Source organism: Gymnoscopelus braueri, assembly GCF_963280865.1.
Source record: "Gymnoscopelus braueri genome assembly, chromosome: 11".
NCBI classification, from domain to species: Eukaryota; Metazoa; Chordata; class Actinopteri; order Myctophiformes; family Myctophidae; genus Gymnoscopelus; species Gymnoscopelus braueri.
The window spans coordinates 30,546,883-30,566,882 of NC_137613.1; the positions used below are offsets into that span (position 1 = coordinate 30,546,883).

General features: G+C 42.3%; 1 protein-coding gene across 1 annotated transcript in view; it reads left to right on the forward strand.

The window, feature by feature from the left end:
• The window catches only part of LOC308095578 (uncharacterized protein), a gene marked incomplete at its 5' end in the record, with an annotated part of 237,988 nt that overhangs the window by 129,155 nt on the left and 88,833 nt on the right, over positions 1-20,000 (forward strand). Inside the window, one exon of the mRNA XM_080442631.1 lies at positions 11,379-11,458. Coding sequence (XP_080298757.1) covers positions 11,379-11,458 — 80 coding nt within the window. The remainder of the gene's footprint in view (positions 1-11,378; positions 11,459-20,000) is intronic.

Consider the following 20,000-nt stretch of genomic DNA (forward strand, 5'->3'; position numbering starts at 1 on the left):
CCCATCAGCCTCTCCAAACAAGGACACAATTACTGGCAAATACCGCTTGTCCCGGGTTACACATGCATACGTCCCTGTGAACGCACGCACGCACACACACACACACGCACGCACACATGCACACAACATAAATGTGCAAACACATAGTGCAGGCACGTTCTGTATACCTAAACACACACACACACACACACACACACACACACACACACACTCCTCTCACTCTCACATTCTGTTTTTCTTTCCCACATAGGCGAACTTTTCCCTTTAGTTATTTAATCCACCAAAGTCAAAGTCCCTTGTCCTTGTCCTCTTAACACTGCCACCGGGCTTTAAGCACACACACCCACACACACACACACACACACACACACACACACACACACACACACACACACACACACACACACACACACACACACACACGCACACAGCAGAGCACAGCTCCAGCCTGCTGCAGACCACCTGTTCAGCAGAGAGACATGATGGAGTTCTAGACAAGAGGAAATAAACGACAGGGAGAGAGAGAGAGAGGAGAGGTGGAGATGGATAGATGGCAGGATGGCAGGGGAGTGAGAGACAGCAGTGTGAAACAATACACAGAGAACTAAGCTAATCATAGAAGTTATGAGAAAGAGAGAGAGAGAGAGAGAGAGAGAGAGAGAGAGAGAGAGAGAGAGAGAGAGATTGTTTTGGGAAATGAGCGAAGGAGACAGGAGGTGGAAAGATGGAAGCAGAGAGTGGAGAAAGACAATGTTATGATGGAACAAATGAGTATTGAAGAGGTGTAGAGTGTGTGTGTGTGTGTGTGTGTGTGTGTGTGTGTGTGTGTGTGTGTGTGTGTGTGTGTGTGTGTGTGTGTGTGTGTGTGTGTGTGTGTGTGTGTGTGTGTGTGTGTGTGTGTGTGCGTGCGTGCGTGCGTGCGTGCGAGCGAGCGTGCATACTGATGACAAAAAGAGAGAAATGGAGACAGACAGATAGTAAAACAGACAGATATGGAGACAATAAGACAGAGAGTGACAGACAGTCATAAAGTATGTTTATGAGACGGACAGTTTAGACAGACAGACATGCGGACATGCGGACAGACTGAGAGACAGACAGACATGCAGACAGTGCGACAGACCAACAGACAGAACTGCAGACAATAAGACAGTGAGACAGACCGACAGACAGACATGCAGACATGCAGACCATAGGACAGTGAGACAGACTGACAGACAGCTGCAGAGGCAATGGGGGTATGGAAAGCCATGAGGGACATTAGTCAGAGTAAACTGTGCTAAGTGTTTGTGGGCCCGATCCATTACTGTTATCAGAGACCATTATTCCACAGCCAGCACTAATCACTGTAGACAGCACCACCTGATCCCATTAACAACAGCATGCACAGAACACACTACTGACTCTACACTGGATGACTGCATAGATAACTGACTGACTGGATGACTGCATAGATAACTGACTGACTGGATGACTGCATTGATAACTGACTGACTGGATGACTGCATAGATAACTGACTGACTGGATGACTGCATAGATAACTGACTGACTGGATGACTGCATAGATAACTGACTGACTGACTGGATGACTGCATAGATAACTGGATGACTGGATGACTGCATAGATAACTGGATGACTGGATGACTGCATAGATAACTGGATAACTGGATGACTGGATGACTGCAGAGATAACTGACTGACTGGATGACTGCATAGATAACTGGATGACTGGATGACTGACTGGATGACTGCATAGATAACTGGATGACTGGATGACTGCATAGATAACTGGATGACTGGATGACTTCATAGATAACTGGATGACTGGATGACTGCATAGATAACTGGATGACTGACTGGATGACTGCATAGATAACTGGATGACTGGATGACTGCATAGATAACTGGATGACTGACTGGATGACTGCATAGATAACTGGATAACTGAATGACTGCATAGATAACTGGATGACTGACTGGATGACTGTATGGATGACTGAATGACTGGATGACTGACTGGATGACTGACTGGATGACTGGATGACTGACTGGATGACTACATAGATAACTGGATGACTGACTGGATGACTACATAGATAACTGGATGACTACATAGATAACTGGATGACTGCATAGATATCTGGATAACTGGATGACTGCATAGATATCTGGATAACTGGATGACTGACTGGGGGGTATACTGGGATATACTTTGGGCTGTTACACAGGACCAGACAGAGACAAACAGTGGTGTAGTGTACAGCACTATTACCCTTTAACAACTACTACAACTCTAAAACAAGCTTAGAACGTGTCAGCAGTCAAACACAATGCTCATAATGTCCCATGTAAACGGTGTGCGTTGCTGCTGTGGGATGTGGAACAGAGTGAAACTGATCACATCAGATCCTCTCTCGCCTGCTGTGATGATGACGATGATTGGCTGGGGAACTGTGTTAGTGCGGTTTTGTCTGTCTGCGCGCACGCGTGTGTGTGCACACATACTAACAAGGGCATGTATGGGTGTATGAGCATGCTTGTTGCACCTAATTTCAAACTGTGTGTGTGTGTGTGTGTGTGTGTGTGTGTGTGTGTGTGTGTGTGTGTGTGTGTGTGTGTGTGTGTGTGTGTGTGTGTGTGTGTGTGTGTGTGTGTGTGTGTGTGTGTGTGTGTGTGTGTGTGAGCCATGTGGGCGTTTTAAGGGTAGTCAGCGTGAAAAGAGATCAGTTTATTCACTCTGGCACATTGAGGCATGGAGAACTGACCCACATAACATAAGTACTCACACTAGAGAGAGAGAGAGAGAGAGAGAGAGACTAAGACAGATCATGTTCTTTCAAGACAACAAGAAAAAATACATGTAATTTACTTTGAGCTGCACTCTAATTTAACACAGAGAAAGTACCTTGGGGTAACCATATCTGCATGAGGACATTTCAGTGTGCCAATAAATGCATTCAAATGCATGCATTAACATTTCAATCAGAATCTGTACAAAAATATTTGATAATTGCATTTTACCAATAGCTTTATATGGAGGTAGATTGAAACATGGCTCATGGGACAAACACCTGAATTGTGGGTTGAAGTAGATGAGAGGTTTAGGGATGGCGCCTGGGAATCAGATGGGCACCGGTTTGGCCACATTGTCCGCTCAGTCTATGTGTCGATGTGTCTCTGAGAAGACATTTAAACATGCAAAAACAGGCAATAACGTTTTGGACAGATGTAATCTCCAGTCTAAAATAGCCCAAAGAGCTGAAGGCTGAAAACAGACACGTCAGTCAGCCGATGGTGAAGCTAACCATCAACACGGCTTCAAAACAATACAACAGTATAAAACCAATTATGAGTCAGTCAGTCAAAAGATCTACATTTAGAACAATGGAGAAACTAAACACAAACCCAACATAGACTAAATTGTTATTTGACCCTAAACAGAGAATATAAATGGGCTCAGTATCTCCACTGTCAGGAAAACAACACAGAGACTGATCCTGATCAAATCCAGGCTCCAGAGAGGAGCATGGATGTGTTCACTGCTCAGCAGGTGAGGTACACATGCAGCAAAACCCTCAGTGTTAATTTAAAGGGCAGTGGTGGAAAGTAACTAAGTACATTTACTCAAGTACTGTACTTAAGTACAATTTTGAGCAATTTTTACTTACATTTTGGAGTAATTCCAATTGATAGGGTGTTAGATTTATGTGCACCAATGTGCAAGCAATGACTATACTGATGACCACTGTCGGTGCTTGCCAGGGTTGCATTGCTCATGGGACGGCCTTGCACGCCATGCAGGAACCTATTTGAACAGGAGCACGCAGGCACACGCATAGATTATTTTTTTTTTTATTACATTTTTATCCCGCGATTTTTGTAACCCATTTTTTTTCACCCGGTGCCAATTTCCTAAGTGATCCTGGGCACTACACCAGCCCTACACCAGTATTACACCTGTCACCCCACAGTAGGGAGGCCAGGGCCGAGCTCATGCTTCCTTCAGGCATGAGAGCCAACTGACCTTCTTGTCACCTGACAGGGGGGAGTTTCCCTGGTTGGACGTAGCGCGTGGAAGGAACACGTTATTCCAACCAGTTCCCTTCCCCTCCATCAGGCGCCCCGGCTGTCATGGGGGAGGCGGTATAGTGACCAGGATTACTACATGTTTTTGTGAGGGTATTAACTACCCTAGGAGACACAGGGAGAACATGCAAACTCCACACAGAGTAGGCCCTTTCGCCAAACCCACCTAGGGTATGGGCGCTGATGACGCGGAGGAGAAGACACGCCCCCAGTGCCCACAGCGTCCCCGGCGGGAATCGGACCCAGGACCTTTTAGCTGTGAGGCGACAGCGCTACCGACTGCGCCACCGTGCCCCCTTCACACGCATAGATTTAAAACGATTTTAAATTCACACCTCAACAAAGTTTACAAAGGCTCCCTACTCACACCAGGTGGATTAACATAGGAATGAGCCTAGATGCATATCAATTGTCCATTGTGTGACCTGTAGTGTGGGTGTTAAGCGACGTGCGCGTCACGTCATTAGAATAGAGTGCAACCGCGTTCCAATTCTGCATTGCAACACTGGTGCTTGCACATTGGACCCATAAGGGTCCCTTTAGTTATATTTGTACATGCTCAGTTACAAATGGATAAATGAACACTGAGAATTTAGCTTTGTAGTGACAGAGATGCACTTCCCCACCCACTGTGAGAAAAAAAAATGCCTGCCATAGCCTAAGGCACACTCAATCACTTCAAGATCCTATAAATTATGGATTGGTGTGGTATTAATTAATTGTACTACATTGTATAAAATGTATTGTACTGTATTAGCAATCAAATAATTGACTGGAATCAGTAGAATACAGAAACTCCATACAGATGTGTCACCTGTGTATGTAATATGTAACTGAGAGAGAGAGGAAGAGAGATGAGAGACAGACAGGGAGAGAGAGAGAGACGGAGAGAGAGAGGGCAGAGAGAGGCAGAGGAAGAGAGATGGAGGAACACTGGAAATGAGAACGATTACGTATTTGAGAGGAAGAACGAGAGGAAAAATGAGAGGGAACGGAGAAAGAGGTGTTGTAGATACATAATGCATACACTAACAGAGGAACAAAAGGATGGATGGATGAGAGAGGGGGGGAGAAATAGAGGGCAAGCATAGAGGAACGAGAAAGGAGAGGGAGGGAGCGGGGAGGAGGTAAAAGATGGAGGGAGCGAGGGATGAGACAGAGAAAAATGAGAGAGATGTCAAAGAAAAGAGGGGAGACAGTCCAGGAGGAAGATGGATGCCATGAGGAAGAGCGATAAAGATGAAATAGAGAAATGTATGGTGGAGATAGAGGGATGAGAGAGATAGGAGGAGAGATAGTTATGAGGGACAGAGGGATGAGAGATAGGAGGAGAGATGGGGGGATGAGAGACCGCAACATGCTCACTCCCAAAGCGTACTGTGGTTCAACCCGTTCTCACTCCCAAGGCGTCACATTTTGCCTCTCTGTCAGTAGCCCTGAAACGTCAAGTTTTGACATGACGGGACGCCCTGAAAGTCACGTTTTGACATGACGGGACGCCCTGAAAGTAAATTTTTGACATGATGGGACATTGCATGTTGACAAAACTATGCCTAAACCTAACCCTAATCCTAACCATAAACTCACAAAAATGTGGAGAGAGAGAGGGGAAAAAAAGCAGTTGAGGTTATTAGTCAAGTGGTCAGCTTAGATCAGATGAATTTATTCATTGAATTAATTTATGTGTGTGTGTGTGTGTGTGTGTGTGTGTGTGTGTGTGTGTGTGTGTGTGTGTGTGTGTGTGTGTGTGTGTGTGTGTGTGTGTGTGTGTGTGTGTGTGTGTGTGTGTGTGTGTGCACGCGCATACTGTATGACATTAAAGAACAGATCAGAGGCCCCCTGCTGTTCAGCTCATCTAAGAGTCACTCCACCAGCATACAGTCTACATCTCTCTCTCTCTCTCTCTCTCTCTCTCTCTCTCTCTCTCTCTCTCTCTCTCTCTCTCTCTCTCTTCATATCAGCTGTAACACTACCCACAAATTGTTCACCCTCGTATCTCACGCCATCTGCTCTCCATCGTAATCCATGAGCTTTCTTGTTTTTTTCTCTCTTTCATCCTCCTTCCCTCTCTCCCCTCATCTTTTTCTCCTCTCTCCAATTTCCAACTAACCACTCCCTTCTTCAACCACTCTTCATCCCTTTCTCTCTCCTTTTCACCTCTCTCCCTCTGCCTTTCTCTCTGTCTCTCTCACTTCTCTTTTTCCCTCTGTTCCCTCCATCCAGTAGGGACACCAATGACTACACATCAGAATGCTGTGTAAATTAAATTAAGACTCAAGATTGTACACTGTTCTTTCTGTTTATTGTAAGTCTGGTATTCATTCTCAAATCAAGCACTTTGTATTCTAAACAGAGGAAGGCGCTTCGCTTGGCAGAACATTAATTCAGCGATGAGTTCACCTCACCCTCCCTTTCAACAGATAAAAAGTGACACATGCTCTTGTAAAATTATCACTAACATGAAAGTAAAACCATTTTGGAAAGAAAAAAACAAACTATTTCAATGCTTTTGCACACCAAAAGCTAATATTAGTATTTCACCAATGTTCTTAATGAGCGAGCAGGCAGGAGGCTTTTCTAAATAGAAACACTAATCTAAAACCCAATCAAGTGCAAAAAGAATTGCATAATCAAAATCAGACCCAATGCATTAACTTAGGAAACAAATGTAAACATAATCGTTCTAATAACCAGTCAGACACTATTCATTTGAGCACAGTTGATTTGATTTCAACCATAATTTCAGTCCTCTGTTAAACACATGTCTCTAGTTTTAGATCCGTAAGCAAAGAGTTCCTCTATGTTTTGTTATTATAGGCTTACTATGTTAGCCATCACTGACCAGTTTAGCATAATGTTGGATGAAAGGAGTCTCGTTGAAGGGAGGCCACAAAATCACTTTTCTTTCTCCATGGATTTAGCTTTGGTACAGTACATGCACAGCCAGACTTATACATGGGCCCTGAAATTAATACGATTATTTTATTTTTCACTTTTTGTTGTGATTGTGATCAATTGTATAGCCTATCACACTCAGTCTGAATCCGATGAATGAGGTGTTTTATCAGAGCATGTGAGCAGAGGTGAGTGGGAGGCCTCCCTTATCTCTGTACATCCACTTGTGATGCTCGCCACCGCTTTAAAAGAAAGAAAAAAAGAAAAGCTGTGTTGGATTTTGCTGCGAACGCCCAGTTGCTGCCTTAAGCACCATGGACAGCGGTGCTCTCTCTCTCTCTCTCTCTCTCTCTCTCTCTCTCTCTCTCTCTCTCTCTCTCTCTCTCTCTCTCTCTCTCTCTCTCTCTCTCTCTCTCTCTCTTGTTACTTCATAGGTACTACTTGCTGTTCTTAGCCTATAGCTTTGGCCTTGTATACCGTACTAGTTTTTATGTCGTCCTCAAAGAACAGCCTTGATTTTTCTTCATGCGTTTTAACTTATGGTAATAATAAACTCCATTGGGATGCATGTGTTTCTGGTCATACGTTCTGCTGGTTGGAGTAGTTGTAGCTTATCATTTTGTAACGACTGAAGCCCCGGGGCCCTCAAACCCCCCCTCAGTCCGGCCCCGGGTATACTGCATGCATTAAGCGTATCTGTCCTACAAGCTCTTTGTTTGAATCCGTGGTACATAATGGATAATGGCATGTTGGTCACAATCACATTATTATTATCTGTAATGTCTGGAACTGCCTTAAGGGTATGTTTTCATACGATAAGGGTGAAAGCTGTCTGCCTTAGAATGATATTATGATCACTGCTTTTTCTATAAATAGATGTATGGATATTGCCATTGTTAACCTTCGATATCCTAGTCTTGAGGAAAAAAAGAGAGTAGACTTGCAATTTTGCTAACTCAACCTTTTGTGAATATCATGATTAGCTCATCTATATATCTGCCATACCGCTTCATTTTTATTTTATTTTAATCTACAAGCTCCCAATAAGTCGCCCTGCAACCGGTTGTGAGCTGATAGATCAGCCTTTTTAGGCCTGTGACATCGTTGTACAACAAAGTATAAATCAAGCTATATAGCGAGGCATTCATTGTGACCAATGTTCATGTATATAATGACTCTACTAAAATGCATCTGCGATGTTCTGCAATATATCAAGTTGTTTGAGAACACGTGCGGTGTCTTGGAGGAACACTGGTCTGGTGTCATTGAGATTTGTCCATTGCTGCTGATAATGGGTCTAGCTGGTGGGCTTCTGAACCCATTAAAAGGGATAGTTCACCCCCAAAATGACTTTTTTTTTCTATCGATTACTCACCCCATGGAGCCTTGAATTCATGGAGATTTCTTTGTTTTTGTTGCATTACGACGTCAATAATTTGATGACCGGCAGAGTCTGAGAGACTGAAAGAGTCTCCATTGAGTCCGCTGGTGATCAGATTATTAGCTTAGGAATGCGACAAAAACAAAAAAAATCAATGGGTTAAAGGAACTTTGTGGATTTTTGGGCAACATACTGTATAAAATGATGCCTTCGTCTGTCCTCTCTCTATCTCCCTCCCTCTCTCTCTATCTCCCCTCTCTCTCTCTCTCTCTCTCTCTCTCTCTCTCTCTCTCTCTCTCTCTGTCTGTCTTTCCCTTCATCTCGCTATTAGCTGTAACACTACCCACCACATTTTCAGATGTTTCCCTCTCTCATCTCCATCGATCTGCTCTCCATCTTAATCCTTCCCTTTATATTTATCTCTATCTTCACTCCTCCTCCTCCTCCTCTCTCTCCCCTCATCATCATCTCTCTCCTCTCTCTCTCTCCCATCAGCATCAAAACGAACCACTCCTGTCCGTTCACTCTTCATCTGTGTCTCCCTCCTCCTCTCTCTCTCTCCTCTGTTTCTCCATCCATCTGGCACAGATTGGGAGGTCATAATAACCCTCACTTTCATCATGAAGACAAACAGCGAAGACAGCAAAATGCGGTGTTAATTGGAGTTAAATTAACACTCAAGATGTTACGCCGTTCTTGCTTCCAGTTCAGTGTCTGTTTATTGAAAGACTGGTATTCATTTTAAAATCAGCTCAAATCAAGCACTTTGTATTCTAAACAGACGAATGCGCTCTGCTTGGCAGAGCATTAATTCAGCGATGTGTTCACCTCATCCTTCCTTTGAACAGATAAAAAGTGACACATACTCTTGTAGAATTGTCACCGACATGAAAGTAAAACTCATTTTGGTATGACAAAAGACAAAACAAAAAACAATACATTTATTATCTATTTCAAGGCCTTTGCACACAAAAAGCTAACATTGGTTTCACCTACGCTTGTATAATGAGCGAGCTGGCAGGGGATCGGTGCCTTGCTCAAGGACAACTCGGTATAGATGGTTTGCTCCAGACCAGGGGTCATCAATAATGTCCATGTGTCCATGGCAAGACTTGTCCTTGTTCGTGGCAAATATTAGATTTTGTTTTTACATAACATTTTAATGTTATTATTTTGATCACAAGACCCAATTACTGTCAGTTCTTCAGAATATGTATGAAACTGTTTACAGTATTATGGCACATTAGGAGTCCACCAGTACAGTGGTTTTCAAACGTTTTATTTTCAAGGACCCGGTCCATTTGGTTCCATTTGTACACTCAGAGTTACAGCCCTATGATGGTGAATTTGGACCACCCTCAAGGCACCCCAAAGGTCCCTCAACCCACTTTCAGGACCACAGCACTGGTAGTAGGCTATACATTTAGGGCAATAGCTCTGTTTCTGGTAATATTTGTATGTCCGTGGCAAAAACAGAATTTTGACAAAAATGTCCACCACAAGCCAGCATGGCGATGAACCCTGCTCCAGACACTCTCATGTTGCTAGCTGACAAGCCAACGCGATCGGTCAGCTGTTGGTTGGTTATTATTTTATTATCACCATAGGCTATCTGTGTTAGCCAGTTTAGCATAATATTACCTTACAATGGAAGGGGTCTCATACTCACTAGATAATCTCTCCCACTACTACTGTATATTATAGCTAGCTGTAGGGTTACCACCTTGTAGATGAAATAAGGGACCCCGGGACGGGAGATGCTCGGGGTATAAAGACCCGTGACACTTTGCTGCTTGGGTGTTCTATGTTCCTACGTTATGGGAGTATTGCTCTCCTGAGACACGCCGTCTGATGTCTGACAGGCCACCTTGGGCGATATGCACATAAAACATTTCGCCAGTATTGCCTCGCGGTTCACTTTATATTCATTTCCCACTGATGCTGTCAAGCCAAGTGTTTGACTCTTCCCACTCACACCCCGTAGTTTTTTTGCATACGTTTTTCTCTTCAGTCGTGGACGTGTGGGGGAGTTTGCTATCGGCGGTATAGACGTTCCAAAATGCCCGGGGCGCTCAGCCCTGGAGTCTTTAACTAGGGGCAACCTGTGACAGTGCCTAAGGGCAGACACAGAAACACAGGCGGTCCTACTATAGTACCTCCTGGGTCCTATGACACATTTGTTGACCTTTCTATTTCTTTATGCTGTTCATTATTGTTACATTCACCAGTGGTGGAAAGTAACTAAGTACATGTACTCAAGTACTGTACCTAGTTACAAATTTGAGGAATGTTTACTTTACTGGAGTATTTCCATTTTTCTGTACTTTTACTTCTACTCCACTACATCTCAGAGGCAAATAATGTACTTTTACTCCACTACAATTAGAAGAAAGGAATACTTTTGTTACTAGTTACTTTGTAGATTTTGATTATTATTACAAAACATGCATTGTATGCATTGTAGATCTTCTATTTTCAAAGTTTTTTTAATACATTTTAGACATAATGATAACTTATGAAACGGGACATTCTGCATAACGAGTACTTTCACTTTTGGTACTTTAAATATATTTGGATGCCAATACTTTTGTACTTTTACTCAAGTAAGTTTTGAATGCCAGACTTTTACTTGTAACAGAGTATTTCTCTGTTGGTACTACCCAATGATGAATTTCAATGAAACGTTAACTTGTTTATCTAATTATTTTGTATGGTTTTAAGCTGCTCTGTTTGTATCCTACATCAGTGAGGGTTCATTTGAGTAAAGGCTGATTTATACTTAGTTGCTCGCAGGTGTGCTGCAATGAAATGAGACAATGTGTTAGCTCCGGCACATTGTGAGCTTGTAGATCTGCTATTTTTCATGCAAGGTAATGGCGCGCAACTAAGTATAAATGAGGTGTAACATTTCTGAAAATGGCTTTAATCTCTCTCTCTCTCTCTCTCTCTCTCTCTCTCTTCTCTCTCTCTCTCTCTCTCTCTCTCTCTCTCTCTCTCTCTCTCCCTCTCTGCAGAATGGAGTCCACAGAGAAGTGTGAGGTGGTCATACAGCATTTCAATGGAAAGTACCTTAAAACTCCACCAGGTATTCCAGGTCAGTCTCTCCTCTTTTATGTTCTGCACTCTAATCTATTTTTGCATCCTCTCCGTTTCTGTCTTTGTTTTGGCTCTTTTCTCTCCCATGTCTTTCTGTATAGTGCTTTCTGGGCTGTGATTGGAGGAGTCTGACAGCGTGATAGATTACTTACAACTCTGCTTCTGACACCTGAAGCTACAACTGAATCACTGACGCCTCTATACGCTGTATGCCCTCTTCTCTCTTTCCTCCTCTCTCTTCCCTCTCTCTCTCTCTCTGTCCCTCTCTTTCTCGCTTTCTCCCCATTTCTCTCCCTCCTTCTCTCTATAAGCCCCATCTCTCTCTCTCTCTCTCTCTCTCTCTCAATTTCTCTTACCACCCCCTCTCCCTCTCTCTCTCTCTCGCTCTCTCCCTCTAACCTTCTCTTTCTCACTTTCTCCCCCTTCTCTCTCCCTCTTTTTCTCTAAGCCCCATCTCTCTTTCTCTCTCTCTCTCTCTCTCTCTCTCTCTCTCTCTCTCTCTCTCTCTCTCTCTCTCTCTCTCTCTCTCTCTGGCGCTCCAGGCTGTAGAGAAAACCCTTTTAATATTCAAACTCAGACCTCTGTGTTCTTTGCAATCTATTTAAGAGCTCGCTCACTCTCCTTTCTCTCTCTAGCTCTCCTCCCTCCATCCTCTCACTTAGCCGGCGACGCGGGGAAGAAACAGAGGGAGGGGAGAAGAGAGGGCAAAGGACACACAGAGAGAGAATGTCAGAGAAAGGAGAGAGAGAGAGAGAGAGAGAGAGAGAGAGAGAGAGAGAGAGAGAGAGAGAGAGAGAGAGAGAGAGAGAGAGAGAGAGAGAGAGAGAGAGAGAGAGAGAGAGAGAGAGAGAGAGAGAGAGAGAGAGAGAGGAAAAAATAACAGATTGCTGCCTAGTTGTCCATTTACACAGAGATTTGTCTTCTAGCCCGGCAGGGTTGTTCCTGTTTCTGCGGTTACAACGAAACACAGCGACGAAGGGTACAAGATAGATAGATATAGGGGAGAAAGTGAACAGGAAAAGGATGCGAGGGGAGGAAACAAGTTAAAAAAACATCATCAGGAGAAGAGCATTAAAACATGAAAGTAAGAGAGGGGCTTGGAAAGGCCAAGAGAGAGAGAGAGAGAGCGAGAAGAGAGAAGGGTGGGGGGATGAGAACGAAAGAACGAGCCATGTCTCAGCAGGTAAGAGACCTTGAATCTCTTTGTTGGACTGACAGGACCTCCACAGTCACACCACACACACACACACACACACACACACACACACACACACACACACACACACACACACACACACACACACACACACACACACACACACACACACACAGCCTTTATTAACGTGAATATTCCCTCCGGGACCCATAGAAATCTCCTTTACTGTCCAGACACGGTGGATCCTCCGTGGAGGGATTCTCGTCATCTGCATATTCATTCATCGTCCTCCTCGCCGCCACAGCCCAGCGGGCTGTTAAAGGGGCAGGGCTAGGCGAGGGGCTGCGTCTTAATGGAAACCTTTAAAGAGGTAATATCACTCTGACCTTCGCCTTTAAGGTTCGGGCCTCCTGGATCGGCCAGGCCTTATTATTGTTAATGGCTTGTTAAAGGTGCTGCCAAGCTTAAAGATTTACCACTCAGATCCATGTGACCTGTCTGTGTGGAGTTTATAAGGTGTTGAATAAGTCGTATCGGACTGATACCGTTCTTTAGTAAGGTGATTATATTTTTTTATTCGTTTTTTTTTTTAGCACTGTGGGTTGCTGTGATTGGTCTGCTTTTGTGGGGACTGTGATTGATGTGTGTTGAGTAGAAACAAGACATGACTCAGTCATGTATACCAGCTTGCTTTCTTTTTCGTGTGTGTGTGTGTGTGTGTGTGTGTGTGTGTGTGTGTGTGTGTGTGTGTGTGTGTGTGTGTGTGTGTGTGTGTGTGTGTGTGTGTGTGTGTGTGTGTGTGTGTGTGTGTGTGTGTGTGTGCGCGTGTACTTGTGTAAAGTAACCAGTGTTGGGCTATATTACTTAGGAGAGTAATATGTTACTTATTACTTATTACTCTTTTGAAAAGTAATAATATTATATTACTTATTACTTGGAATCAAGGGTAATATATTACATATTACTTTATATTACTTTCCCCGCGCCCCCCGCAAAAGAAAAGACGTGTACAGTTTTTAGCCTTTTAGAACTGAATCCAATTTAATGGAACAATAGAAAACAGTCAACAGTCTTTATCTTTTTAAGTATTTTGCTGCTGCAAATTCCATATTTGGAATTGGAACAATAATTATCCTTACAGGAACAACATCAATCTAAACTGCACACACTGGCTGCAGCCTCTCAAAAAACTGTATTGTATAAACATAACAAATTAAGTAAACATTTCGTAATCTCTTCAACATATCTTACACCAGTCAATAAATAATTAGCCAAAGTGCAAAACTGTAAACAAGTCAAACAAATAAATACAAAATAAAGCAGCAGTCTCTTTGACCTTTTAAACTTTCAAATGCAAATAAAATATAAAATAAAGCAGTAGTCTCTCTGACTTTTTAAACTTTCAAATGCAAATAAAATATAAAATAAAGCAGTAGTCTTTCTGACCTTTTAAACATAATGATTTTCACAAATCACGATACAAGTGTTTTCAAAAGGAAGCCAACAAAACCTGACAGTCTGAAGATATCTTATATAAAAAAACAAAAAGAAAAGAGCAGCAGCAGTCTCCCTGACTTAATGATTGTACATGTCTTATTCTAATCTTAAACAATAAAATTAAATGAAATAAAATGTCTCTTACAACCACATTTAGGCAGATATGTCCAGCTTGTTTATTTATCTCTGCCCTGCCCCTAACATAAACAAGGTCCTATAAGTTCACTGACACTGTTCAGTGAAGGCTTCGAATTACTGCTTCTCTTGCTGCTTTTCTTTCACTGGTGGTGTGAAGTATCACATCTCATTAGCACAAGCTTTTCAAATCGCGTATCACCCAATCTGTTTCTTTTAGGGGTGAGCACCAAACCTCCTAAACTGAAAAGGCGCTCCACAGGCGCGCTAGACGGGGTTGGGGTGTTGTACTTCAAGAAAATCTTTTTAACATTGGAGAACTTGTTCAGACAATCAAATTCGTGCCCTGACCTCAAATAATCCACGACTTCTTGTTCTACAGAGTAGCTGTCCTTGGGCTCTGGCTCAAATTCAAAAAAGTCCCTTTCAACATCGTCGTGTGACGTGGACGCGGAGGCACCCTCCTCCTCTTCTTCAGCAGCAGAAGCGATTTTCCTACACTCAGCTGTCAGAAGCTCCTTTGCACGCTCCCTCTTACCCTCATCGCTCAGCCATCTGAGTTTAAATTTCGGACAGCTGACAGCAGCTAGAAGTGCAGCATCATTGTTGTCCAGCACCGCAGAAAAACGAGTCTGGATGGCCTGAAAAATACAATTTGACCTATTTATAGTATTGCATTAATGTATATAGGGGCCGGCCGTTTGCTCTAAAGCAATGTTTAATTTTGATAATTGTACTGACTGGCAGCTTTAAAAACAAATACAATGCAATTATTCGATATGCAAAAGATAACGGTTTAGGGGGATATAGGCTTACCTTTACAATGACGTCTGGAAGGCCAGCTGTCATCCGTGACACTTTGTCCTTTGTTTTAAGTGTCTTTATCATTAAGGTTTGGAGGGTTGGCAATAAAGATCCATAATGGCAGTTATCCCCTTGTAGTAGGTCCAACGCTGCTGTAAGGGGCTTCATAACAATGCAGTACTCCTGCAGGAACTGATACTCTCTCTCACTGAAACTTTTTACTCCTAGTTTCATGCACAGATTGTTGCGCTCTGTCGCGGGGATTTCGGTGACTCTGGAAACCGCCTCGTAAAAGGAATTCCACCGTACACATGACGGCACCAATAGCTTACGGCGGCTGGCCTCCTCCACATGTTCTGCTGCCACTGGTGATCGACTTGCTTTATTCCAGAGCGCCGTACATTTTGCAATGCTGTTTGTGTACACAGTCTTTGTCTCTGTACTGGCTTTTAAGTATTTCACAACATCGCCAGTGGAAATCAGATTAATTGTATGCGAAGCACAGCGGTAATGTGGTGGAAGAGTAGGAGCATCACTCTCACTGACTGTCTCACAGTCATTTGAGCCGGAGAGAACATCTGTGACATCTGTAAAAGTGACATCATCATCGGGACGGTTTTCGTCCAGATCTGAATCTGAATCAGAATCTGATTCTGCAATAGCCTGCTGGTATACTCTAAACGCCTTGCCGAAATTTTATGCATTGTCTGTCACAGTGGCTACAACTTTGTCAACAACAAGTCCATACGACGAATGGACGTTCTCTATTTCTGATCCAATGACATCAAATGTGTGTCTTCCTGTAATTCTTTTACATGCTAAAGCTGCCTTGTGTCGCTCCAAAGTGGTGCTGTTGATCCAGTGCACTGTAACACCTAGGAAGCTCTTGTTGTTACCCCCCGTCCATATATCAGCAGTGGTGGAAACAAACTCTACCTCTCCGAGGGTGGCCTTCAATTTAGCTTCCATCCCCACGTATTCTCTCTCAAGCCAAGAAGAAAAGTATTTCCTCTGTGGCAGCTTGACTTTGGACTTGGTATTCTCTCTATGATGGCTCGAAATGAGGGAGAGTCAACAGTTGATAAGGGTAACATCTCCTCTACAATATACCCAGCCACGAGCTTCTTCAGGTCGTCTACTCCTAATTTAGTGGCATCTAAACTGAAATCCAGTTTCTGTTGTTTTGGGTCTGAGGGGCCATCAGTTTCATCCTCTGGTGTTTCGGTCAGCGTAACATTCTTGTGCATCTTCTCCATATGCTTCAACAGGTTAGACGTTGTATTTTTTGCTGTGGAAAGTATTTTTCTGCCCACGCAAAGTTTACAACGGACATTAATATTCTTGGGATCTTTGACACCCACATATTCAAAATAATGTCGATATTTCCAGCCGTGAAAAGTGTAAACATCATCCGCCGCCATGCTGTTTGTGTTTGTGTTGTGTCAACTTGTGTGTTGTGTGTTCTTCTTTCTGTGTGTTACCCGGCGCCGGCAGTGTTGCCAGGTCTGCTTAGTGCTTACTGTAAGCGACTTTGGGCTTGTTTTTCTGTAAAGTTGCTTGTAAATATTGGTAATTGCAGGTTGCGTTTTTTTGGCTTGTTTCTAAAGTGTAGTTGCCTATTAGGGCTTGCTTTTTATTTTTTAAATAAACCAGTGGTTCTCAAATATTTCTATGTCATGGTCCCCCAAATTAATATGTATTTATTTGTCCCTAAACCCCATCTGAAAATGTTTTGTGCCAGGGAGCCCCGCATCCACATACCAGATTTGTGTTAGAATGTTTCAAAAATCATAAAAATATTCACATTTTATTTCTAAAAGCCAAATTAAGCCAATGCATATAGGTTTAAAGTGCTCATGTGGCCTATTTAGTAGCTTCTTTTAGGCTTGTTTTCCTAGACCTGGTTGCTTATTTCTCACGCAAAATCTGGCAACACTGGGTGCCGGTCGCATACGGGTCATGCGCTACGTCATAACTGTGCGCAGGCTGCGTGCTAAAAAGAACTGATCTGCAAGCTATATAGCATCGCTGTTGACGTAGGTTGATAGCTTGTAGATCTGCTCTATTTTTGCATGCTGCTACAACTTGCCTCTACTAGAGACGGAGAGAGTACATATTAAATGAATGAATGAGAAAAAAAAAAGACGCTCGTCATCAGTAACGAGTAACGAGGCCTTTTTTGACCGAGTAATATGGTATTATATTACTGTTCTGGCAGAATGATACCTTACTTTACTCGTTACTGGGAAAAGTAATAATATTACAGTAATATATTATTTTTAATTCGTTACTGCCCAACACTGAAAGTAACTAAGTACATTTACTCAAGTACTTTATTACATTTTGTCCTATATATTACTCTGTGTCACGGCGATTTTAACCGACGGCAGGCGTGTATAGTACCCATAGAGGCGAGAGGCGTGTCTAGTACCATAGCTTGGGAGGACGAGACCGCCCGTTCAGAGTATGGGAAAGTATCCCCATTGGCTTAAAGGACAGCCACTGATTGAAAACATGTCGCGAATATGTCGAACACATGGATGACTAGTAGGTCAGTCTCTTCTTAGACCAGCTTTTAAGCTGGTAAAAAAGTTATGGGTGAACTATCCCTTTAAGTCCATGAGTTGATGAACTGGTGCACTCCTACCCTATGGGTGCAGCTGCCGTTGCTATGGGTTGGTTACTGCCACACTGTGACTGTCATTGCACTTTGTTGTTATTGATGTGAACTGATAAGCCACTGAGACGGATCCCACGGTTTTTGCTGCAGTTCTTGTGGTTGTGCTTTATGTGTCTGTGACCGCGCTGGAGTTGATAGGATCTGTCTCCTTCTGTTGGGGCTCTTTAATCTTCTCCTTTGTGTTTCCAATCCATGATGGCTGGTTAGGAAACATGCTGTCAAAGTTTTCTCTACTTGTTTGATGTCCCGAGGCCATATTTGTGAAGGGTGTGTACGCATGAACATGCTGAGCAGCGGCTTTCTACTCAGAAATGGGTATCATACAAAGTTGACTTGTTTCTTTACATTCCATACTGTGCATTCGACACACACAGGTTTACAGTGAGAAGATTTATGATTTGGTGATATAAAATTGTGCAGAAATTACAAATGACCAATAAAAGAGTCCAATAAAGGTTCACAGTGACATTAACATTAGTGTGTTTTCAATTGGCATATACAGGTGTTATGTCCAGGATAGTTAGTTGAATTATTATTTCCCAAATAATAATTCCTCCTCCTGGTAGTGAGAACATCTGTTGTATATTGTCACTGTTCGGAAACCTTGTATGTCCATAACCATTACTTGGAAATGGTAAAAAAAAATATCCTCTGTTCCATTGGATACAATCTACGTAGTTTTTACAAGCTTTTGTTAATACTTTTCTTCGGTTAATTCATTCTAAAAACCCATAGATAGACTTTCAAAATGGCATCCCTATTCTGGGCATATTATAAAATGTTTCAGCATTGTTAAAAAAATTAAATAAAATAGCAGATCTATAAGATCACAACGCATTGCGTTTCAATACTGTCAAACCACAATGTATAAAACAGGGCATTGCTTTATGAAGAAAAGATGAAATAATGAAGATACAAGGTTTCTGTGCGATAGCAACAATTATTAATGATAATCTTATTGGTATGGTTTGTCTGAGGATAGAGAGAAGAGAACGCTGGCCTCCTCTCCTCCTCTCTTGTGCACCGATTGGCCTCTCTCTTGTCAGAACACTTGTTTTTAATTTAAAAACGTCATTCTTCTAACGTTCACGGCTCTAAACTTAATTATACAGCAGCAAGCGTCTGATACTTTGTTTGAGATGTCAATGCTAAGACCTCCAATTAGTAGACCTTACTGTACTGAATGTGTTTTGTTTTTACAACTTCTCCATTAAGTGCTCCTTTTCTCTATCATCCCTGATATTTCAATTAAATGAAGACTAACGTGGCAATGTATAAATGGGCTAATTATGGTAATGTTTTGAACTATGGGAGTGAATTGAACACGTTCAGGTGCACACAATCCCACGCTGATTTCTCCTCCATGCTAATAATCATGATGAGAATCAGGTGCGTGGGGTTTTTCATGAATCTGAAGAAGGAAATCTGTATCTACAGAACAGTCTACTTACTGGGGACTTTACACACACATACACGTTCAAGATAGGGCAATAGATAAGGGACCACATCAGATATTTACATACTACAGAAAATGTAGACCACAGTATCAGTATCTTTTTTACACAATTATATGGAAATGACTTTCTACTGAGATACAGTAAATTTCACAGTATTCGTCGAGTTGTGCGGTCGAGCAGCAGAAAGCTACTTCCACGTAACAGCCTTGAGTATGGGAAATGTTGGCGGCAGGTGGATTTAACTGTTAAAACACGATTTCCAAAATGTGTATGACATATTTATTGTTTATGAGAATAGGTTCTCATAAACTGTTGTTTTCCACGAGTTGAATTTCCAGCATTTAAAATGATCTGTTGCCCTGTCTTTAATAAATTACCCCTCCATTCCCATTCAAACTAATACACTGGTCTTCGCCCCCAAATTGACTTTGTCAGTGCCTTAAATTCATGAAGAATTGTTGTTTTTCTTGCATTCCTTTAAACTGAATAAATAATATTCTCCAATATTTCTGAAGTATTTCCTTGTATTTGCTAGTATTTCCTGTTTTTGGATTCTTCATTCACCGTAAAGGAATGCGAGAAAAACAAACTTTCTCCATGAATCCAAGGCTTCATGGGTTGAGTAATTGATAGTAAAAAGTGTTCCTTTGAGGCAAAACTGTGGTTACTGAAATGGTTGGTAAACAATATCTGATTTGTGAAGGGAATCTGATTCGTCCCTGTCTTTTCATTTATTTGTTCATTTTTGTGAGAATAACTGTAAATAATTGTCTTTGTTGAATTGTGCTACTTTAACCAAAAACACATGAAT